The sequence below is a fragment of the Leucopleurus acutus genome (genome assembly GCF_964270905.1).
Source record: "Leucopleurus acutus genome assembly, chromosome: 12".
In the NCBI taxonomy this organism is placed as follows: domain Eukaryota; kingdom Metazoa; phylum Chordata; class Mammalia; order Artiodactyla; family Delphinidae; genus Leucopleurus; species Leucopleurus acutus.
In genome coordinates this window covers 29403521-29428038 of record NC_139154.1, presented here as the reverse complement: position 1 = coordinate 29428038, position 24518 = coordinate 29403521, and the positions used below count along the sequence as shown (strand labels likewise).

General features: G+C 53.0%; 1 protein-coding gene across 3 annotated transcripts in view; it reads left to right on the top strand.

Annotated features, from left to right (window-relative positions):
* The window catches only part of EIPR1 (EARP complex and GARP complex interacting protein 1), an 88057-nt gene that overhangs the window by 42909 nt on the left and 20630 nt on the right, over positions 1-24518 (top strand). For all 3 annotated transcript variants that reach the window (XM_082851467.1, XM_082851469.1, XM_082851468.1), the window contains 2 exons: positions 9578-9734; positions 24113-24212. In XM_082851467.1, coding sequence (XP_082707593.1) covers positions 9578-9734; positions 24113-24212 — 257 coding nt within the window. The remainder of the gene's footprint in view (positions 1-9577; positions 9735-24112; positions 24213-24518) is intronic.

Here is a 24518-nt window from a genome sequence, read left to right as displayed (position 1 = left end):
AGCCGCGACCCTCCGTAGGCTCTGACGGCAGAGCGTTTGCAGTCGGGGGTCAAGGTTAAACCCAAGGACCCCCTGTGCCGGCAGTTCTTAGGGCGCTGGCCCAGGCACACAGCCACAGCTTTGGGGCGCGCAGTCCCTGGAAGGAGCTGAGTCTGTACAAGTCGAGTTTCCGAGACGGGCAGACTCTGTGGTCTGAAGCTGGCCCGCTGGAGGGAGAGCCGGCGCCCCCTTAGAGGTGGGCAGGGAGAGGCCTCTGCGGGAGCAGCCTGGCCGAGCCGCAGGATCAGTGGTCAGGGAGAGGGGGCAGGGTCGGCGGTCAGGGAGGGGGGGCCTGGCCGACCTGTTCTCTGCCGGGCACCGGTGCACGGTCTGTGGGCAGGGGCTGCAGGGCGAGAGGCAGGTGGCCTGGGCGCGTTCCTGTGGTCACTCGGAGGAGGCTGGTGGCGGTGGCCCCAGCGCCGCCCGCAGGGCCTGCTACAGAGACTGGGGGAGTCTGGACAGCACTGGGGCCACGGCTGTGAATGTCTCTGGCGGTCTCAGGAGTAATGGGGCGGGTGGTCCCAGCAGAGCCGGGAGGGCAGGGCTGTGCTGGAGCTCTGGGATGAGGGCCGTGAGTGGGAACCTGCGCCTTTGTGCTCACGTGGTTCCGTCCTGGCTGGTGCAGGGGCCACACAGGGGCCTAAGGGAGGAACCAGAAGGCTGGCCTGGGTGTGAGGCCTTCCGGAGTTGGGTGGGCCGCCGGGGCTCTGGGCTCGGGGCTCTGGGCTGGGAGGCTGTGGAAAGGTCATTGCCAGGCGGAGACAGCAGGGCCCCAGGGGGACGAGGGTTCTGGCCCACTCGGGGTCGAGCTCTCTGGACACCCTGGCACCGTGCCACTCATGGGACCCCTTGCAGAAGCCTTCCTCCTGCAGTGCCCCCCAGACCCCCGACTGGGCAGGCCGACAGGAGGGTGCCCGAGGGGCTGTGTGTTTGTCGCAGAGCGGGCTGTGACCGGCGCCTACGGAGCTGAGATGGGGGCACGGTAGTAACCCTTCCAGCTTCGTGGGCCGTGTGGACCCTTTCTCAGGCTCTTCCTGTCTCCCTTTTTGTCCCTTTTAAAATGCAAACCCATGCTCAGCTTGTGGGCCGTGCAGAAACAGGTGGCGGGCCCGACTGGGCTGGCGGGCATGGCGTGCACACCCCGGAGGAGGTTCCGGTGGGTTCAGGACCCGAGAGCAGGTGCGGCCGTGCTGGAGCCGGGAGCCGTTGTTTCTGCTGGCGATGGGGCCTGGCTGCTGGTGGCCCTTCCAAGCTGCCTTGTGAGCAGAAACCCTCCATCGATACCCGAGTCTGAAGCCGAGGCTGCGTTGTCTTGCCTCCGTGACGGCAGCACACCGGAACCGTGGCTGCAGTTGGCGTCACCTGCCCGATGAGCTTTGTGACGATCCACTGCCACCGTCCTGGAATCTGCTGCCTCCTCGCAGGTGCCCTGTGGGTTTGGTGTGGACGGGAGCACGCTCAGTGTGCCAGCTCTTTCCCAAGATCAGGGCCATCTGGGCTCTCGACGCCCGTTTGCGATGCTGCCTCTGGCTCCTGTTTTGATGGGTGGGGACGTCTCACCACTGGCTCCGCTGCCCCTGGGGTGGGTGCTGTGTGGGGGTCCTTCCCCCTGCCTTCTCCAGTACACCTTCAGGAGCTGGGCCCGCTGGCCCCGCTGGCCCTTCGCAGGGGGGCCTTGGCCGCCACCCCGTAGGTCTGACGGCTAGACGGGGGGTGTGCTGAGCCCGGGGGCTCCGTCAGCTCTCACGGGGCCCTCTCCTTGTGGCCCAGCTGTCCTGGAAAGCGCCTGGCTTCTTTGGGGGAAGGCTTTGAGGAAAACGTACAGTGTATTCTCGTGGCAGTGCTATCGGGTCTTTCCCCAGGGGGACCTGGGTTTCCCTAAAAGCGGGGCCCTGGTCTGTGAACTGTCTCAGGAACCGAGTGAGAGGCTGTGACTCTTCACGGTGGGGACTCAGGGCAGGCTCCACCCAGACCCGAGTCTGCTGGTCACACAGGTCGGGGGCTCTTGAGGACCCGCCCAGATCTCCTCTCTCTTTTCTCCGAGGCCAGAGCCCCCAGGCTAGCGTGCTTCCTTCCTGGGCCCACCCCGTCTGTGGAGCTCACGGCCAGCCCCCCACCCCATCCTGTCCCTGCGATGGCATCTCCGGTACAGGGGCTCCTGCACTAGTGCTGGGGTGAGGCACCTCTCTCTCCTTTGTGCCTCACTGCAGGCTCCTTCCCGCGCCGGGCGGAGTAGTTCACGCAGGACGCTCTTCTCAAGCACCGAGAAGGCTGAGGTGGTTATAGGCGGGCTCACTGGTGGGCAGGCCGAGTTATGCCTGGTCGGGCGGTTGCTTGTTGCTTAGTGGAGCGGATTCTGCCTCATTCGCCCTGCTCAGCCTGTGTCAGACCAGAGCCGGCTGAAGTCTCTAAAGACAGCCTGGGATTCTGAGCTGCAGCACCTGTGGCAGCCCCTCCCCTCCAGCTGGGGTCAGACTGTGTCCCCAGCCAGGCACCGCTGGCTGCGGTTGCCGAGGCTTACAGAGACTCTCATCTCCTCTGAGCCCCCTAAGCCCTGGACTCGACATCCCTGCAGCAGTCCGCACACTGCGTGGGCACACTTGCAGCCTCAAGTATGCCTTTTCCACTCGTTTGCCCGATTATCTTTTTATCTCACTAAGTGCCTTTAGCTCGTGTGTTACCTGTAAAAGACAGACTGGCATCAAATTGGCCTTTAGGGCACGGCTTGTATTTTCCCTTTCAGAGTGGTGGGCTGTTCTGGACACAGGAGGCTTCATCTTATTTCTGACTCTGGTGCTTATGAACCGTGTGAGCCAGGGGAGGGCAGTTAGGTTCTGGAGGCCTCGGTTTCCTCATCTGTAGGACGCAGAGGCATGGTGCGGAGTTCCCTTCCCTTGGATGTCCTGTGGTCTGAATCTGCTGTGTGAAGGCTGGGCTCGTTTGGCGGCAGGCCCTGCCCTCTGGGGGCTCCTGGGCACTGGAGCAGTAGTTCGGGCAGTTACATTGCAGGTCCTAACTTCAGGATAGCTTTGAAAACAGAGATAAAAGAAGAATGCCTCAGTGGCTGTTACAGCATTTTCCTTCTAAAGATAGGGTTTTCCTTCTTAAAACCACCTTAGTTTCTTTGATAGCTGGTGGATGTGTGCTGAATGCTGTTGAGATTCATATAGATGTGGAAATCCTTAGAGTTTCGGAGCCAGTTTGCATGTCTCGATGGGTATACCTCCAGCGTTTCTCATTTAGTACTGTTTACCTTCCATTTCATCTGCCTCTGAGCATTTGGAGAGTTTCTAATAATGCCTACCATATTCCTAAGACCAAAAGCACACACTCTGGTGCAGTGTGTTTTGCAGGTTTGCCCATTTCTAGGGTGGGTGACGTTGGCAGGCACCTCCCATGGGCACCGAACTCGGTAACTTTCTGGTCTTCCTCAGGATAACTTCTAGCGTGTACATTTGCCAGTGAGGGGCTTCGGACTCACCTTGTACCTTGCACTGATTGAATTCCTACTTTCTGCCAGGCACTTGGGTCCCGATTCAGAACCGCCAGCCTCCGCCCGGTGTCTGGAGCAGATCCTCCACACTTCTCATCCGTCCTCAAGGCCCTTCCTGGTCTGGTCCTCAGAGGGCTTCAAACCTCATTTCTCCCAGCTTTAATTCACCTTTACCGTATCCTAAGTAGAACCATTGGCCATTCTCCATCCTCCGAGGTCCCTGGGCCCTTAATCCTGCTTCAGGACGCCTCTGTGTCCATTTCCATGTGCCCAAACCCTCCTTGGGGCTGAGGTCAAGTAGCTCCTGTTCCCAGCACCCTTTCCTTTGGTCCTCCCCGCTCAGGGAAGGCGTCTCCTTCCTTTAGCACCTCACCTGGATCTCTCAAAGCACTTGCCGATCTTGACCTTGTATTACTTAACCGTTTGATCGTGTTTTGCATCCTTGTGGGCGTCTGTGTTGGACTCGGCTCTGTGCCTCCGAGTCTTCCAGTCCTTCTCTTCTGGGCTTCGGACCGGTTGGCCTCTGGCCTCGGGTGCACACAGAGAGGAGGGGCAGGGCGGCTCTCGCAGCTCTGTGTGTTGCCCCCCCGCCCCGCCATCGTTTTCCCAGTCGCCCTGAGTGCAGCTGCTTTGTAGCCACTGCCCATAGTGGGCTATGCCTGCCCAAGCCCACCCTTTTGTAAACCCGCTCAGGCTCTTTCTCCCCCTGCAGCCAATTGGCCATCGGCACAGGCGGGCGCTGGTGGGGGACGTGTGTTCTGTGGCCTGTGCCCTCTGGACCTGCCTGGCTCTGTGCCCTGGTGGGTACGACTAAGCTCTTGCAGGAGTGATGCTCGGTCAGTTGATGCCCTGCGGTCCATCCATCAGGGCCCAGAAACACGGTCGGAGCAGTTTTTCAAAAGGCATGTGACTCGCTGGAAGCCTGGGGTCCCTCCGTGAAGCCGATGCTCTACCGTTTCTGCCACCATCTTCCACACCAGCAGGTCCCGCAAACGTGCATCCCAGCCCAACCTTGCTGAGAGCCCTCTGGCCCTTACCCCGCGTCCCCTTGTGGCTGGGCGGGCCCAGCGTTCCCAGGCGTAGAGGGTGGAGCGAGCAGGGCACCAGCGCAGCTCTGGCGAAACACACCCAGGTTCCTCCTCACAGAGGCGCAGGCGCTTCCCAGGCCTCTTTGTTCTCTGGGGCAGGAGAGAACGTTCGGGGGCAGTGTCCACAGGTCCTGTCCCTGAGGCCGAGGGAAGCTGTGAGCAGGTAGGGCTCCCCCGTCGCTGGGCTGATGGCCGTCTGCGCTTGCCCGCCAGGGCCCACGGGCTTTCTGCAGAGGCCAGAGAGCAGATTAAACAGGGCCCTGGCGCTCCACGCCCTGGTCCTTAAAGTTGGCGCATGTCTCTGCCGCCCTTTGATGGGGTGGGAGGGCACTTTCTGAGGCTTCCACCCCCCGACCACACAGGCCTCAGGGCAGTGGGTGTTCTACCCACTGCCATGTCAGGCCCATGGAAATGACATATGTCCGGGTGGGTCTTCAGGCCCATTGGGTCTGCTGTGACCTGTCTTTGTCCATTTATTGCCTGGCCCCCAAATGTCCCCAGTCTAACAGGGGGACATGGGACGCTTTGGGTTCAGTGGACCTTGAACTGCCAGGGTGTGGCCCTGTGCCCGGCGTGTGATCACCAAGTAAGCAGCACGAGGTCCCTGGGTGAAGACTTGGGGAATCGTCTCAGTACACACCTGCCCTGGTGCTGTGGGGTTCTGACTGCTGGGCATCTGGCCTTATTTCTGACAGAGGGTCCCGTGTCTGAAACTGGCTCAGACCAGGCCTGGGTCAAGGAGCACGACTTTCAGTGGGGTTATGCCCCTCAGCCTCCTGTTCGCTCACTCTTGTTTCCTTCTACAGTTGCGTGGACTCCTGCTTGCGTGTGCGGGCAGCCAGGGCTGGGTCGGAGGGCCATCTGTTTCGCTCCTTGCAGCACCGTCTCCTGTTGTCTATCGGCCAGTTGGCCTTCCTTGGCTGGTAACCTGGCCTGTCGGTCATTAGGCTAATTGCTGGCCCCTGGCTTCTGGCAGTTACATACATACCATCACCAGGCCACTGTTGCTTTGGGGCCAGGTTTAAGTGCTGGAATCAGAGAGCGGCCACAAAGCCCGTTACCAACAGGCCACGCATCGTGACAGCCTCTCCTGAGTGGAATTGCTGGTCACCTGGTATGTGGGTGTCCAACCGCCAAAGTGTCTGAACTATTTTACGCTCTTTCCAACAGTCCTCTGCGGGATCTGGTTGCTCCACATCTTTGCCAGTGCTTGGTGGTGGCGATCATTTTTGCGTTAAATTTCAGCCGTTCTGGCAGGTGTGTGGTGTGTCTCATTTTGGTTTTGTTTTGCATTCTCCAGTTGCTGTTGATGTTGAGCATCTTTTCTGGTGCTTGTTGACCGTTCTTATGTTTTCGTTTGTGAAATGTCTGATTCAATCTTCTGCCCACTTTTAAAAACTGGGTTATTTGTCTTATCATTAAGTTGTAGGAGTTCTTTGTATATTCTGGATACAAGCCCTTTATCTGGATACAGACATATGTATTCTGAATATTTTCTCCAAGTTTTGCTTCATTTTTAAAGCAGTGTCTTTCCAAGAGCAGCAGTTTTTAATTTTGATGAAGTCCAATGTCTTTTGGTGAATAGAAGTTCTTAATTATAAAGTAGTCTGTTATCGGTCTTTTCCTTTGTGATTAGTGGTTTTTCTGCCCTGATTAAGAAATCTTTGCTTATTGAAGAGTTATGAGGATATTCTACTATATCGTCTAGAAAAGATCTGTATGATTTTGTCTTTCTCATTTTGAACTTCAGTCTGTCTGGAGGTAGTTTTTAGGTGTGTTGTGAGGTAGAATGCAGCTCGTTTTTTTCATGTGGATATATTGATAGAATTGATCCAGCATTGTTTATTGAAAAGACCATCCTTTGTCCACTCCAGTAAATGGCATTTGGTTGTAAATCAGGCGACCATCTGTGTAAGGTCTCTTTCTGGATTCCCTTTTCTTTCTCTGGGCTATTGATCTATCTGTGTATCAGCAGTAAATTAATACCAGGTTGTAAACCATCCAGTTTTGTTCTTCTGCGACTGTCTTGGCCATCTGGGCGGTTCACGTTTCCATGTAAGTTTTAGGACTTCAGAATCAGGTTGTTGATTTCTACCAAAAAAAGGAAAAAAAAAGCCATGTAGAACTTTGGGGTTCAGGGGCTCTGTACAGTGGTGAAGCGTCCCATCCGTGAACATGGTATGCCCCTCTGTTTACTGAGGCCTGTGCCTTCTCTCAGCAGTAGTCTTCATTTGGCACCTCTTTAGTTTGAGATATTATTGGGTATTTCATTTTTTAATTCTATTGTTAATAGTTTTTCAAATTTTGTCTTTAAAATTTTTGTTGTTAATCTATAGATACCAATCGAATTTTATATATCACCCTTGTGTCTAGCAATTTTGCTAAATTCCCTGTTTTATTTCTAATGTCTATAAGTGTAAATTCTCTTAAGTTTTCTATACATATAATCATTAGCAAGTAACAGTATTTTTATTTTATTTTATTTTATTTTTTTTTGCGTTACGCGGGCCTCTCACTGTTGCGGCCTCTCCCATTGCAGAGCACAGGCTCCGGACGCGCAGGCCCAGCGGCCATGGCTCACGGGCCCAGCTGCTCCGCGGCATGTGGGATCTTCCCAGACCGGGGCACGAACCCACGTCCCCTGCATCGGCAGGCGTACTCTCAACCACAGCGCCACCAGGGAAGCCCTTTATTTTTTTAATAGTGTTTATTTATTTATTTTTACTTGTTGACAGTTTGCTTTATTTATTTATTTATGGCTGTGTTGTGTCTTCGTTTCTGAGCAAGGGCTTTCTCCAGTTGTGGCAAACGGGGCCACTCCTAATCGCGGTGCACGGGTCTCTCACTATCGCGGCCTCTCTTGTTGGCGGAGCACAGGCTCCAGATGCGCAGGCTCAGTAATTGTGGCTCACGGGCCCAGTTGCTCTGCGGCATGTGGGATCTTCCCAGACCAGGGCTCGAACCTGTGTCCCCTGCATTGGCAGGCGGATTCTCAACCACTGCGCCACCAGGGAAGCCCCAGTATTTTTATTCTTTTCATGTTCTCATATATTTATTTTTTTTCTTGCCATACCGAAGTAGTTGGGACCTCTGGTGTAACGTTAGCTACAGGTGGTAGCACAAAGCATTCTCGTCTCATTCCTCTTCTCAAGAGGAAAGTATTTAACCGTTCACCCCCCGGCAGTTATGTTTGCTGGGTGAGCAGGCAGCTACAGGAGGAGTTACTTTCCTGACACATGCACAGAATTCTCAGAAGGAGCTGTTCAGTGGGAAATCCGCCACTAGTTGCTTCTCCTGCACACTGGTTTCCCGCACACTAGCTGCTTCCCGCACACTAGTTGCTTCCCGCACACTAGTTGTTTCCCGCACACTAGTTGCTTCCTGCACAGTAGCTATTTTTGCTGTGTCATCTTCTGTCATGTTGTGCACTGCAGCCACAGTTCAGTTCTCATGTTATCAGTCCCATCACTTTTCAGATTAGGAATTTCTTTTTCTGTCATTTAGGGAGATTAGTATAGTCTGTGCCTCTGCTGGGTGAATGTTTCGGGCATTTGCTTATTCTTTGCAGCTTATTAAAGTGGCCGACTCCCTCTTTAGTTAGTTCTCCTGTTTCAGGAGTTCCACTGCCAATCCCATGGGCTCTACAGCAAGACTGTGGAACTGAAAATCTCAGCAAAAAAATCAATTTCTCTTGTAGGCAGAAGCTGTCGTGAACTACTTCTTCATGGTTAAAGGTGGATGTGTTAACATTAAATTTATATGTAATATACATGATTCATTTTTCTTTAAGCTGCAATTCCATACTCTCTCAGACCCAATGAAGTATGTGGACTGAGCACTGAGATTGGGATCAGAAAGCCTTGGTTGAAACCCTGATCCTTCTACTGACGATTTGATCATGGGTAATAATGGTATTATGATAATAGTACCTGGGGAGCCAGGCATTTTGCCCGTTGTCTTCACTGCTGTATTTCTTGCTTCATTAGTTGGTGTTTAGATTGGAGGACCATGTATCTAATAAGAAGTGGGACGTTTTTAAATGTACTCTAAGGTCCTTTGTTTTCTTATTTCTTGGGGTATTCTTTCTTTTTCTACAATTCTTTCATATTCTTCACATGTTACCAATTGACGATTTAATGCTGAAGCCTGTTCATTGTTTTATTATCATTTATTAAAGACCATTTTTTAAAGGGGAAGGTGTTTATCACATATGCCATTTAGAACTAAATGGAAAGCAAATTTTGAAAGGGTTTACATTTAGAATTTATGATTTGGTTTTTAACCACATAATGTTTCTTTTTGTTTTGTCTTTTCGTCTTATTTTGTGTCTTACTGAAAAATTGTTTTTTTTAAAAAAAAGAAAAGTTGTTTAGAGGGCAGAGACCTAGAGCCAGACAGGTTCCTGAAAAGAGGTGACCCGCGTGTCTTGTCTGTGCTCAGTGCCCCTGTCCACAAAGTGGCTGTGCGTCACCATCGGGCGCCGGACTGCTCTCCACCAGGGCTTAGCCTGTGGCATCCGGCCCGCACTCATCCCCTCAGTGGACGGGGGCCTGCGCCACCACTGACACCATTTAGCACGTACGTGTGAATGCAGTGTGTGCAGGGCTCTCAGCCCCTGTGCAAGGTGCTCTCACAGAGCTTTCAGGGAAAATCCATTTAATGCCTCTCTTAGACCCCAGCTGCACCCGTGGTGATTATATCTTTAGCTGCGCCCCACCTTCATTTCACTCCCTTTTTTGAAGAGCTGTTGAGGAAGAACAGGAGGAAATCGATTTTGAGGAAATTAAATTTTCTTCTAAAGCAGGCTGATGTGTTGGAACAGGGCAGGGGAGCAGGGTCTGGAGCCGCCCGCCTGGTCGGCGTTTCGAGGGCAGGGGTGCGGGCCCGGGGCTGCGTGTGTGGGCGCCGTCCGCAGGGCGGGCGGCCACGCTCTGCTCACGTCTCCCTTGTCCCTCAGCTGCAGATGGCAAAGTCGTGACGTGCGCCGCGGTGTGGAGGATGCCAGCGGAGCTGGAGCCCGGCGGCCACGAGTCCCCGGAGGATGCAGCGAGCCCTGCACACGCCCTGGAGCTGCTCTGTCACCTGGGCCCCGCGGCCCACGGCAGCACTGCCTGGTAGGTTCCGCCCCTGCGTGCCCAGGCAGGCTTGGAGGCAGGCCCCCACCACAGAGGCCTCTCTGCATAAATTGCTTGCTTCCGCTCTCTCTTTAGTGCCAGTTGTTTCCCAGAGGAGAGAAATCTATGGACACCCTGCTGCACACGTACTGAGAAAAGCTGCGTCCAGATCCTTTTCTTCTAAAGTCAGTCTTGCCGGGTACCTGCCGGGAGGATGGCAGTCAGGTGCCGTCCAGCACTTAAGCGCTGCATTGCTTTTAACCTCATAGATACACCTTCACTCAACAATCCTGTGCATAAGTTAACTTATTTGTTACCTTGGGTTGAATGCTTATGATGTCTTCTTCTGTGGACCAAGTGTGGACTCCCCGTGTGCAGGTCGTGCTGTGCCCACAGCCCTCTGAGGCTTCATCCTGCATTTATTTCCCCAAGTGTCCTGTGCAGTCTCAGGACGGAGGGGCGCCACCAGCATCCCTCAGGGCTTCCAGGCCCTGGCTGCCCGCATGCTGCGATGGCCGGATTGCTGTGCCCCCTGCAGTAACGCACAGATACTCCTCACGACGCTCATGGCTCACGTGTCAAGTTGCCGAAGCCTTGGCAAATTCAGGGGGCCGTGCTTTCTAGAAGGGACCGTGGGAACGTACCCTTGTTATGGGTGTTGACGGTTACAACAGTAATTGTTTTGCTTAATACGGTCACACTCCCACGTGTGCGTACGTGTGCGTGCGTGTGCTTGTGCGTGCATGTGCGTGTGTGTGCAGGTACATGAGAAAGAGCCTCCGTGTAGTCACTTCTTAGTCACCCCTACCGATTAAACAAATTTAATCCAGCAGGTATTTATTAAGCACCTGCTGCACACGCTGCCAGGCTCCAGGGACCCAGGGTGATGGGTCAGGGGACCTGGCCTCGAGGAGTCACGATCTCTCAGGGAGGCCGTGGTGTAAACATCTAACCGAGACCCAGGGCAGGTGGGGACCACGCTGGAGTTGTTCTGAACTGTGTGCCATGGGCCCCCCGAGGAGAGAGTCCCTAATTTTTACTAGAGGGATTGATGACAGAGTCTCTGAGGAGGTGACGTTTGGAGCTGGGACTTATACTGGTCCCCACGGTCAACTGCGTTTGGAGGAGGGGAGGGCGGGGGGAGCAGAGCTGGGGGCCTGCGTGGCCAGGGCCCTGGGGTGCCTCCGTCTGTCGGTCTGTGTGTGGAGGTGGTTAGCAGGTGCCAGGTTGGGCTTGTTGCTTTTTCCCAGGAGGTCGGCCATCTGCACAGAAGGGGTTGTCCTGCCCCCTGAGAAACTACCCGTGGGTGCAGCAGAACAGCGCTGCAAACCACACAGCTGTTCGGAGCCCACGTCTCAGGTGGCAGCCCTGCTTCCCCAGCTAACATTTGCACGTGTGTGTGTGAGTGCGAGAGTGTGTGCACATATGTGTGTGCATGTGTGCATGCACGTGTGTCGTTCCAGGAGCTACCCTGGCACTGGGGAATGGGTGAGCGAGACAGTGCAGACCCGCAGTCATTTCGGGCGAGGCTGGCATATACAGGCGGTGTACATGCTTTGGCGAGTGCAGAGAGGGGTGAGCGCCGGGAGGGGACCTGCCCCTGTGGACGAGGGGATGAGGGAACGAGGGGCTAAGGGAGGGGCCGTCGTCCGCTCCCCGCTCCCCACCTGGGCCCAAAGCCTCCATCAGAGCTGCCGTCGTGGGGGAGCAGGCCGCGCCCGCCCACGGGCATCGCTGGGAGGTGGATATAGCGCGCCTGCACTCTCACCTGTGAAGGGAGCATGCTAGGAGATGAGTGTCGGTGTTTAGACCCGTCCTCCTCGGAGTCTCCTCGGAATGCCGTTACTCCCGATTTGCTGCTCTTGTTCAAAGTGCTTGAAGTCTTTTTTGTTATCCATTGCATCGCTCTGTGTCTTTGACCTTTTCACCTGTGGCTGCAGGTGCGGTTGTAGCAACAGCTCAGAGAGACCCTGCGTGCCCACCTGTCTCCCCCAGCAGGGACCATGCACCACTGCCATCGAGGCAGCCCACAGCCCCACGCAGGTTCATGTGTTCCGCACCCCCGCCTGTGTGTGCGCTGAGTTCCCTGCATCTCATCACGCGTGTCAGTCTGTGTAGTCACCACCACGGTCGGGGCACAGAACCAGGATCGCTCGGGCCGCCTTGTTGAGGCCACCGCCGCCCCCCCACGCCCTGCCCTTCATCCCTGGCCGCTGCGAGCCCGCGCCACCCGGTGCGCCGTCACCGGGAGAGCATTCTGCACGTGGAGTCACGCCATGTGCATCTGATGGCGGCTTTTGCTCATCGTCCCTCCTTCCTTCTTACTCTGAGTAGGACTCCGGGTGGGGTGGACACAGTCTGTGTAAGTGTTCCCCTGTGGAGCATCTGGGTCCCCGGCTTCGGGCTGTTGTGTGTAGAGAGCCTCTGAACAGTACCCTGCGCACCTGGGTCTCCACTCTCCTGGCCAGGTACCTGGGGGCAGCCGCTGAGCCGTGCGGCGCAGTGTTTAGTTTGGTGGAAATGACTGCGCTCTGCTCCAGAGGGGTCGTGCCAGCCGTGTGTGCGGGTCCAGTCTCGGCATCCTCCTCAGCATGTGGGGTTGTCGTGCACGTTCTCTTAAGTATCCTCGGTGGTGTCAAAGTTTCAATATTAGGTAGGGAATATGAGTTTTGGAAATTTAAGTCTGGTGGATCCGTGGAGGTGAAGGACGCTGTGGTCAGACATGAGGCAGTCGGTGTTCTGTGTTCACTTGCTTGCTTTCCTTTTGGCTTGTTATTTGTGCTGAGAGCAGTTCCAGGAGAGGGGCTCCCAGATCCTCTGACCATCGGCTGCTGCTGGCCAAAAGGGAGTGTCCAGGAACGCCACACAGTCCCAGTGCCCTGGAGTCGTGGCTGCGCTGACAGGCAGAGGCGTGGGGCTCCTGGCCTCAGGGCCCCTCAGCCTCTCCTGTTCTGGAGCGGCGGGGCATGGGGTAGACGGCTCCCACTTCTGCATCGCCGCAAGCAGGGTCAGCTAGTGCACGGTGGGTCTCTTGTGCTCACCTTCCCCGAGGTGGCCGTAGGGTCACTGGAAAGTCACCTGTTTCTGTAGATCAGGTCTCCATTCCTGAAAAGGAGGTGAGACATTTCTCGTTGTGCTGATGGCAGGGTCTCTGGAATGTGGTACTTTGCGTGGCTGTAAATAAGGCAGTGAAGGGGCTGGTGTAACGTACCCCCCAGACCCTTCCAGGCCTGACTCCCCGGTTTCGCCCTGTGGGGACACAGGTCCTGACTTGACCCGGAGGGGCTGCCCCGTGACCTGTAGCACTCAGCTCCTCTGGGCTGAGTGTCCCCTCCTCAGAGAGGTCCTTCCTAACCATTTTCTCCGAAATGATCACTGCTCCAGCCCCACTCATGCCTTTCTGTCATTTTACCCAGTCTTATCTCGTCATAGCAGTCACCACCTCCTGACCCTCCCCTCTGTGCGCGTACTCCTGCGTCTTTCTCTGCCTGAGCTTCCTCCGGCAGGGGCCTGTCAGGATGCAGGCTGCGTCCTGTAGCCTGCATCAGCACCAAGGACAGTGCCTGGCACACGGAGCACTCCACCTGGTGCTGAGAGCGAAAGGGAGTGAATTGGGGCCGCAGAAACGATGCCGAGTCATGCCTGTGACCCTGTAAAGTGGGGACCGCTGTAGGTAAGTTAACTGTAGACCAGAGAGAGGAGGAGATTGCGTCCAGGGTCCCTTGCTCCTCGCGGGAGTGACTGGGCCTCCCAGCTGGGCGGTCTGGCTGCAGGAGCGCACCTGCGGAACGCGGATTGGGAACCGCCTGTGGCCGTCATTCTGTGGTTTGTAAGTGGTGTCAGGCGCTGGGAGTATAGACACATCTTCATCAGAATAAGTTTGGGGAGTGTTCATGCATATTCCTGCTGGTCCTTTCTGGATGATCAGTGTAAACGAATTCTGCTCTCGAGGGGACCCCCTCATTTTGCCGATACTAGAGTCGTCATCTTTTCCGGCATGCTTCTCCTCTCCCTCCTGGTTCGCTCCTGCAGTCAGCGTGGTGATTGTGGAAGAAACGGTGGGCCTGGCGTCCGTGGCCCTGGGCTCTGCCTGCAGATCTGTAGCTAATTCACGGCATCCCTTTGGCGAGTCAGGTCGGTTTGGGCCTCATTCCCTCGTGTGTAAAATGGGTTGAATTCAGGAGTCTCTGATGTTCTTACCAGCTCTAAATTCACCGGATGCGGTGAGCTCTCTTTCACACCTGCTCAGTGCCGCGTGCCTTTCCCTGAATCTAGTCATAACTCATGACCCTCTTTCCACTCTGCCTGTCACACTGAGGTGAGGGGCACTGGCTGCTCTGCTGCTCAACAGACACACGGCCGTGACCACGCCACTCTCGTGAGGTCCTCCTGGGTGAAGTCAGTGCAGCTGGTGGCGGGCTGCCTGCAGGGCTTGGACTGAGCCATGAGGATGCTTTTACCGAACTGTGGTCTTTTCACCACTTTCAGGGTATCTCATCCCGTCATACTCCAGGTTATGTATATTAGCTGCCTTAAATCCTTTTGGAAGGATATGGGATGTAGATAAGTAAAATTAATAAAATTTTACCTTGTTATGTTAAAGACACTGAGGTGAGAGTTCGTCCTAGTGTCACACGTGTAGTTGACGCTCTTTCCCTTTTCGGGGGTAGGCGAGGAAGGGCTGCTGACAGCTCCCCCTTTGTGTGCTGTGTGCTCGTTCTTCTCTGGCGTTAGGGGTCTCCCAGGGTCAGTGCTGACACTGACGGGGGATGCGTTTTATCAGCACGTGCGGTGTCTACATGGGCACTGAGCTGGGCACGTGGGGGGCTGCAGACCCACCGAACTCTCTAGGGCCTCCTGGCATTACACCCCTGTCTCCTGTGTACACTGGCGTCTTTTGGAGCCCCGATGAAGGCGAGGTGTTTGGGGACGCGGCAGGTAAGAGCAGGAAGGAGGTGACGGTTCTCTGGCTCTGGCTCCCTATGAGGTAGGGGCTGTGTCACCGTCGAGATCGGCCCGAGGGCTGATGAGCCACCACAGGGTGATTTTGTGGCTCTCCGTCTCCTTCTGACGGTGAAGAGGCTCCAGCTGCTGAGGAGGTACGCACCCTGGCTGTGGATTAATGCGTCCTGCTGGGGAGTGGAAGCAAAGGCAAGATAATGGAAACACGCACCACTTCCCAAGTGGTGCGTCGGGAGCAGTCATACAGATTGCAGTTGTTTCACGGACGGTGAGAGTCTCCTTAAGGGAGAACCCACTAAAATCGGAAACCAGCAGCTTTGGGGGATGGAAGCGAAATTAGTGGCGGTCAGCGGCAGCCCCTGCTCACACACCCTGCCCCCCCCAGATTGTGGAGGGGCTGTGACGGGCTGGGTTAGCCTCACTACGGGGGACGTGCTGGGTCTTTCTCTGATATCCTTGCAGATGCCCGTGGCACTTGCACAGTGACCGCTGACCTCTGCTTTCTGGGGAGAAGATACCTCTGCAGTGCAGATGGAGGTAAATATCACACTGGAATGCCAGGCCGGCTGAGAGGGTCAGGAATTCCTGGGAAGTGGGTGTGCATGTTACTGTTCTTATTAGAAGAAGGAAAAAGGGCTGTAAGCTTTGGTGTTGAGCTTAGAGAGGAAAGAGAAGAAAAGAAACTTGTGCAGGTCTCCAAATACTTGAGGTGGTTTGGCCAGAAGAAAGGATTTGGCCTCCTCTCTGATTTTGTGTTTCTTCTTTTCACTTCAGTGTATAGAACAGTGTAAGTTGACTTGGGTGAATGTTACAAAGAGTAAATTCAAAGTTATCCTTAATATCTTTTCAAAGTTGTCTCTGAGGATACATAAAAAAAGATGTTTGACATTTTCAGAGATCCTACGGTATGATTCTGCTGCCAGTGAAGGTGGAAAGGTCTCTGTGATTATGACAGTGTCATCACAGAAGAGTTATCAGATTTTATAAGGTCCAGGTTTGTGCTTTCTGGTTTCGTCCAACCTAGATGTACTTAGGTGTAAGGTTTTTAAACTGGAGCCCCGAAGTTGCTTCCCTGGTTACTGGCTCACCGCTAAAGTGGTCCGCTAGCTTTAAGAGAAGCCTGGAATGAGGCCTCGCATCCCTTATGTTGTAGGAGAAGAACAGTCTGTGGTTTTACAGGACAATATAAAGATGTCTTCCTCTTTCACTTTGGCTAAAGTCGCATTTGTCAAATGCGGATGGTCGTCAGAGCCACCCTGGCGCCTTGTGAGGGTCATTGAAGCTAAGTATTAGGAAGCGGGTGATGAGGAAAAAATAGTAAAATGCACTGTACAGACACAGCTTATCTAGGAAGAGTCAAACTACGAAAATCTGAGCGTACGGTGCAGAGCAGACATAATTATTTATATTACAGGATAAACTCGTATTCTTTCTGAGATCGTAGTTCAAGTTTCCATTAAATACTAGGGTTCAAAGTGTGTTTCAGTTGGTTCTCTCATGAACCCAAAGGGTCTTTCCCAGAACATGCTGGGCAGACATATACCATTGTATCCAGTGGGATAGTTTAGGAGAATGTATTTTTTGAAGTTCTGTTTGTGATTATTTAAACTTGAGGTTTAAATAATTAAAAACTGTAAACCCGAAGGACCACTAACTCTGCCTGGAGAATTTTAAACTGTAGGCGATTTTTCTTCTGCTGTTTGAGAAACGGGGTGTGGGAGGAGGGGGAGAGCAGGGACAGCCAGGGCTGCTGCTTGGGGTTCGGGAGGTGTTTCACGTCAAAATGTGTCATGGCTCCGAGCCAACCCTGAACTTGCTGGTGAGACCCAGGAGCAGAAGGCTTGAGCTTCCTGGACGTGCCGCTAAGCCACACGGCGCCCACCCTGCCCTGCACTTGCCCTCTTCTCCCTGCCTTGGGTGGAGTCTGCAGTGAGCGGCCGCAGTGGGCCTGTGTGAACTTGGACTTCAGGGCTGGTGAGAGTCAGCCGTTCCAGGGTTGAGGGCCCTGCACTGCCCCCTGGCTCTGCCCCTCAGCCCTCTTTGGGGCAGAAGGACAGGACAGGAGCCTCGCCCCAGGAGGGCCAGTGCAGCTGTGTGCATCCGCCCTGCGTTGTGATAGGCTCTGGGCCTCGGACGTGTCCCGCCCAGGGAGGCTTCTGAGGAGTACAGGTCTTTTTGCCCACACACTGTCCATGGCTGGATTCTTAGTGGGAGGGCGTGTTTCTGTTGAGCCATGCACATGGCTGATGTAAGTGTGTGTGTGCAGGTGAGCAGTGTCAGAAGAAACACAGACTTTGGATAACTAAGTCACCCAGTGCCCAAAGTTCCACAGTCGTGTGTTGTCAGAAAGGGGTACCCGGCAGTGCATAAGCAAGATTCTTTCACTACAAGTATCCGTGTGTCTCGGCCACAGGAAACCTTGCATCCACAGACTCAGTCACAGCGGGCTTCCTGACTTAATGGTGTAACTCTTAAAGTGACCTTTTTTTTTAATCCTTGTAGCATTTATGAAAAGCTATCTTGTGTTCTGCTGTGATTTTTTTGACTTTTGAGCAGGAAGAAATTAACCAGATTGCCACATCTGTGTATTTTAAGAGAGAGATGTATAAACTGGGGAAATAATGTTTTACATTCTTTTTGTAAAGGGTTTTCAAAATTTGACTGGTAACCACTGATAGAATCACCAATGACTTAATAGATTCGCTTCTGCCTTGGGGTTTTCCCTTTTTCAGTAAAGTAGTGACTGTGGGTTTCAGAATGCCCCGGGAACTAGCGGTCTTGGCCCAGCCCCTCGTGTGCTGGCTCTTTGGTTTCCGCAGCACGTGCAGCCGTCTCCTGCCTGTCATGTCAGGGTGGTTTCTGTCCTCCTGGCAGTTATGCTGCCCTGACGGCCCCACTTCCCACCCGAAGAGGCTGCAGGGAATAGGTAGGATATGTCAGTTACGTGAATTAAAATTAATTTTATATTGAGGTTGTTTTAAGAGTTTCTCAGTGTCCTTTGAGTGTCCTCACCCCAGGTGCCAAAATCCAGAGTGAATCATTCATTTTGGAGTCACTTATCTGAAGAAGAGAAGTGTGTGTTTTGTTTGATCAGCATGAAACCTGCCAGATGAGAACCATTGTTCCTGCCATTAGGTCCTTGTTAACTGCCTCAGAGAAGTTTAGATTTGTTTTTAATTTGGGTTTATTTGCAGAAATGGCCCATTTCTTGTGTTTTTCTCTCAGTGATTACGAAGGGATATAGAGTACACTGTTCCAAACACTCGTGGTCGTAGGGGTTGCCCCCTGTAAACTCACCACACTTACTTTCGGATGTGTCGCCCTGGGTAGACAATAAATAGCAGCTTTGCTCAGCAGTTAGGTCCCATGTGATACATGGCGTCTCATTTGGCGACAGTGCTATGTGCACCTTGGGGACCCTCTTCCTTAGGAGGGATCCCGATCCCGTGGCTGTGTTGACTGTCCTGGGTTGATCCCACCCGGAGGAGAACACACAGAATTGGTTTGTTGCAGCTTCCACGGGAGCAGAACTTATAGACAAAAGGCAAATATGTGAAAGGAATGAGGTGAGAGAAACTAAGAGCTGGGAAGCCAGGGTGAGGCTGACAAGGCGGGAGGCGAGGGTCTGGGCGCATCTGGCCGGTGGTAATCGTGCGGGACTGTCCACGTCAGGGACTGTCCACCGATCGGGACCCACCATCACCCTGCTCGGTGGCCTGGAAAGTGCACTTAGTTCTACGGGTTGATCCTCAGTCCTGCTCATGCTTGATGCATCTTTCAGTCACCTCCCCCTTAGTGTACGTGTGGGGCTTTGTCTGTTTCTTCTTAGCATTCCTAATAGTGAGCTGCCCAAACTCACCCCTAACATTGGGTTGGCAGACGCACGTCCCGATCAGAGCCTCCACCAGACATGCCAGGTGCTGGGCCCCTTCTCGTGTTTTTAGAACACCTCTCCGGGCTCTGTGGTGGGAGCTGGTGGTGCGGCAGCAGTGAGACTCTGGAGCGTGTCCCATACCTGGAAACGGTGTGTTTACCTCTCCTTCCATGCTCCCCCCGAATCCTCACACCTGGTTTAGACGGATCCCAGGAGAGAAAATCCATGGGCTTTCTCACCATCCCAGGATGGTTGGTGGCTTTCTGCTTAATCTAGTCTTTTTCAAGGGCAGTTAACAAACTGTTAGTGACATAACTCATAAGTTTTCTGAAGTACCTCTTTTTTCCTCTCCTTTTCTACTTTGGGCATCTCTGGTCATCCAAGTAAATACGGCAAGGTTAACACCTGTAGCAGGGAAAAGGCAGACATGCACCCTTTCCTTTCAACTGCACGTGAGTCAGAGATTACCCACTTAAATCCCCTCAGAAGTAAATGGCCGATGTTCAGAGGCACGCCTTAATTCCTGGAGACTCTTCCGTGTGGATCTGCCTTCCTCAGGACACAGGGGCCGAGTATGAATGGCCCAGCTCAGGGGCAGATGTTGCATTAGTTCCCAAAAGGCCTTAACTCCAGCTTGCCCAGTGCTCTTGTGTGTGTGTGTGTCTGTGTCTGTGTCTGTGCCTGCATGTATGTGCATGTGTTGTGTGTGCGCATGTCTGTGACTCAGAACGAGTGAGACGAGCTTTGGAACAGACTTGGGCATCTTTCTCACTCATCCCCCCTTCCCCTTTGTCCGCTTATTTTGAAGCTTGGATCCAAGTCCCGGCTCTGGGGTTTACCTGGTCTCTGCCTCACTGCAGCCAGGGCTCCGTGGGGAGCAGCTCGGGTGCCTGGAGCACAGCTGCCTGGGGGCTGGAGGGGGACTGACACTTGCCCGGCAGTGCAGGGACCTACGCCGTCCCTGAGGGGAGCCAAAGTTCGGGCTAAGATGCTGAGAGACAAAGAGAATGAGAATATGGGGAAGGCTTCTTCCCATTTCGTGTATTAACCTTAACACAGTGCCAAGCAGAAGCCCTTGGTGCAGGGCCTGGGCACTGGGCTCTTGAGCCTAGTCACTGGTTCCTGGGTCGGTAACTCCAGACCCTGGAAGGTTCTCAGACCCCGAGGGGGGATCAGGATGCCTGGCTCACTTTTGGGTAAAGACCACCAGAGGAAAGCCTGGGTGCTGCAGAGAGTGGGGTTGGTGATTCAGGACCCCAGCTGCTGGGAGTGAAGAGCAGACAGTGAAACACCATTAAGTTTGGGCACCTTTCAGAGCAGGTGAAGAGCGGAGTTTCTGAACACTCTCGCTCGAGGATTTTTTTCCCTTAAAATAAATCTCCATGGAGTTATTTTTGGTGCATGTAAGGGTGATAATTTTAATGTTCAAGGCAAATTTCAAAGTAAGCTTTATGGTTTTTCGAAGGGAAGCTGTTACATTTGGGGTGGACAGTCTTTGTTGTGGAAGGCTGTTGGCATATTAGGGGACATCCAGCAGCCCTGGCCCTCCCAGTCATCATGAAAACCCAAAAGTGCCCCCCCCCAAATACCCGGAGGGCAGTGCGGTCCTCAATTTAAGAGGCGCAGCTCTAACTGCATCTGATAATATATATCTAGGACTTATTCAACACCTGCTGTGTGCAGGCACTGTTCTAAATATCACCCCGATCTTCACAAACCAGTACTGTTGACTACTTGTACACTCCTGTTACCCCCACTGGACAGATCAGAAAATCAAAGCACTGAGAGATTACGGCACCCAGAGCTGGGGCTCCAACTCCAGCAGGCTCGCCTCAGACTCCAAGCTGCCCTGCTGCCCCTCACTGTTCTGGGTCATCTACCTTAGATGCCGTCTGTGTTTTCAGTTGTGGGTATGTTTTGTCTGAGTGTGTTTAGTCTTTCAAAATCCTTAATTCTGAAAAGTGAGATGTTTCTTTGGTTATGTTATGATATGTTAACAAGTCATCACTTTACCTTTCTGGAAGGTTCTTCCTGTGGACACGCTTGGGGGTTGCTGCATGGAACCACTTCTCAGATGCGTTTGAGTGTGTCTTGGTAAAGATGCGTGTGTCACGGGGACCAAGGCACCATAAGGAAACAGTGATTATCTGCTTTGTTTTTCCCAAGTGTGTGAACACAGTAAGTCAGTATGATTAGCTGCTTTAACTCGAGGTGTCAGGCAGTGTTCCTTCGTCTCTTTGCCTAATGGTGATATTGAAGCTAAGGAGCTTAAAAACAATGAGCTCTCAGGCCTGGTCGTGACCTGTGGTTCTGGAGTCAGCCCTTGGCTGGAGGCTCAGCCCTGCCTTTCACAGCCACTGCATTTGGGGCAGGCCACTCAGCCTCCCAAGTCTGTCCCCTCGTCTGTGAGTTGAGGAAGGGAAGGGGACTCCCCTCGTGGGCTGTGGTGCAGCGGACGGAGAGGAGAGTGCTGGCACCCTGCCCCGGGAGCTGCCCGTCGTGCTGCTGGAACCCTAGCCCCGGGACCCAGGGCTCTCTAGGCAGACAGCGCCCTTTCTCCCCACACGTCCTCCCCACACGTCCTCCCGGGAAGTTCCGCTGGAAGGAAGGCCTGCAGTAAGACTTCAGCTTTCCGGCGGGGCTGGGACGGTGTGGGTCAGACAAGGGCTGTGCCCAGACACTTCTATCTCATCGAGGTCCTTCTCCACATCCGGACCGAGCGCCGATGGGGCCGCGTCTGCTGGGGCCCAGATTAATAGCTCGGAGTGATTGCTCAAAGGGAAGGGCTCTGGCTTGCCTCTGGTAATTTTGTTCATGTGTATTATAAGCCTTTACAATTTTTACTTTATAATAAATGCAACAAATCTTTACTTAAGATTTCTCATCACCTGGAGTTGAAACAACAAGTCCATTTTGAGTCTTATTCAGAGAATTTTAGTTCCAGGAGCACCTAGAGTTTTCTGTTATTATCAGGTGCTTTCAAAAATTAGGCGGGTCTATGGCCGGGACATTAAGAACCTTCTCCCTCTTGCCAGGTACCTCCAGAAGTCATGGAGAGGTTTTGTTGCTCGGTGTGTGTGCATGTGTGCGTGCGTGTGTGTGTGTGCACGTGCACGTGTGTGTGCGTGTGTGCGTGTGTGTGTGTTTTCAAAGCATACTTCTGATGAAACGTCCTCTGTAACTAAAAGCGAACTGCTGATGTGCGCATGGTGGTAGCTCCTGACCTTCAGACTGGTAACGGCTGGAGTGATGCCACCGTAATGCCCTGTTGGAACCATCTTTTAAAGTCATCGTGATGCTTAGTCTGCTTACAGGTCTTTGAAGAGAGAAGTAATAGGTAGATGGTCTCAAAGATTTTCCCTTTTTCCTTTTTTGATATACATTTCCCAAGGAGAAGTTTTGACTTGCGTGTCAGCCTTAAGATGTTCTAAGTTACTAGTGGAAAACGTACACCTACTTAAACTGCCCAAGGATTACTTTGCTGAAATTCTTAATTCTCATTTTATGAAAGAAAAAGCTATTTTTATGACGATTCCAGTTCCTCAGGCCTGGTACCTGAGGCCAGCTAAACTCTGACGTTTTAGACTTTTATGGAGCACGTGGCCTTGTGGCTGTGGGATGGCCCCCTCCCCTGGGGTGGGGCTGTCTTCTCCCGAGTCAGACGTCTTTATTGCTGGGCAGAGCTTGGGAAGAGGTGTGCAAGCTGGGCCTTCTCAGCTGTCACCTGCCCATCTACTGGGACAGGGCCGTGGGTGACCCTCTACCACCAGGACAGGGCCGTGGGTGACCCTCTACCAGAACAGGGCCGTGGGTGACCGTCTACCAGGACAGGGCCGTGGGTGACCGTCTACCAGGACAGGGCCGTGGGTGACCGTCTACCAGGACAGGGCCGTGGGTGACCCTCTGCCAGGACAGGGCTGTGGGTGACCTTCTACCAGGACAGGGCTGCGGGTGACCTACCAGGACAGGGCCGTGGGTGGCCCTTTTCTTCCCTCTCTCACTGTTGTGCATTTTTCCTTGGTGTTCATTGTCAGTTGTCTGAACTCTACATAAGTGTCCCCATGAAAACAGGCTACCAAGAGAAGTTCAGTCAACTTGCTGCAAAGATGTGTCTTCAAAATTAGAATTGCCATTATCTTAACAAAATAGGAGCCACAGATTTCAGTACCAGATTTCTTGGTGTCTCTTCCAGCTATGGTGTTTCTTGTTTACTAGATATTGTGCGTTTTTCTTTGTTATTATTAGAAAAGATACAGTAAGCTCTTCAATACAGGAGTGATGTACTGTGAGAGCTTTGTGTGTGTTTTTAAACTATAAATGAGAAAGAAACTGTAGTTTTGAAATACATTATTGTTGTGATAAAAGTAATAATAGCTCATTGAGAGTCTTGAAGATGGTATTAGGGAGGGGCGCCCAATCAGTCAGCATTGTATTCTGTGTGAAAGGGAAATTGTGAGGGTCTCTGTCGATGTCTTCAATACTCACGTGTTGGAGGACGTGAAATGAAATTCTCCTCTTTATAAGCACTTAAGAATTTCATCAGGGAAGACAGAAATTCACGCTTGTGATCAAACTGAAAAATTTTTGATCTCTTCATGGTTTTATCACAGAGATGATATGATTTTTGTCTTTTGCTATTCAAATATGTATCAGTTAAGAAGGTTTTGGCTGCAGGTAACAGGACACTGTGGCTCACATAGGCTGAAACAGAAGGCTGTTATCTGACATCTCAGGCCTCGTGGGTACTTGAGGGCTGTGACCTCCCCACCTCCCGCCCCACACTGCTCTCAGCTCTGCCCTCCCAGGTGGTGGCAGCGAAAGACGTGGGCATCCTCTCCAAAATCACACTGTCCACCTGTGCCTCTTCAGACCCAGCGCCCAGCAGGCCCCCTTGTGTCTCTGTGGCCAGAATTGGTCAGCTCTCCATGCCTCGGGCTCTGGGAGAACCTGTCAGCAGTGTCTAAGCTCCAGCTGCCATGGCGAAAAACCACAGCTGGGGGCTTACATGACAGAAATGTTGATTTCTCACAATTCTGGGGGCCGGAGGTCTGAGATCATGGTGCAGGTGAGGGCTCTGTTCCTGATTTGCAGACTGCCGCTTTCCCACTGTGTGTTCACATGGCAGCAAGAGAGAGACAGAGATATAGAAACAAAGACAGAGATATATATATAGAGAGACAGAGAAATAGACAGGGAGAGACAGAGACATACATATATAGAGAGACAGAGCTCAGGAAACTCTGGTGTCAATCTGTACTGGGCACTAATCCCATCATGGGGCCCCACCCTCCTGACCTCATTGAACCCTAGTCACTTCCCAGATCACCCCCCCAACACCAGGTGACTTTGGGAAAGGATACAGACATTCAGGCCACAGCAGAGTGGTAGCCTGGTACTGCACCATGTCATTGCAGAGCTGTTGACAACACTGCTGGTGACAAAGGGCCGGGCAGAGGCTTTGCTGAGGGCCATGTGTAAGAGCTCTTGGCCTCAAGGTGGGACTCTCACACATCATGTAATGCTTGACCCCCTCCTTCCTCAGTGTCGCGTGGGAGCCCGCGGGAGACGGGAAGAGAGTCATCTCGTTGGCTGACAACCACATCCTGCTGTGGGATTTGCAGGAAAGCTCCAGCCAGGCTGTGGTAAGTAACAGGAATTACACAGTTTTGGTTTTTTGTATTTTTTTAATTTGACCTTTCAGCCAAATTCAGAATACACTTCTTGATCATATATGTTTAGAATTTTGACATTGTTTGTGAAATAATTAATGAACAGACTGAATCATCAGTCAAAGAATTGAGTGATTATCTCTTTCAGGCAAAAGCTGTTTGGGATTCAGGCCTCAGGGCCATGTACAAATAGGGCACAGAACCCTGGACGTTGACAAAACTCCCCCCTTTGGCCATAATTTGTCCAAAAGAGTTAGCAGGATATCCGAAATTATAGTC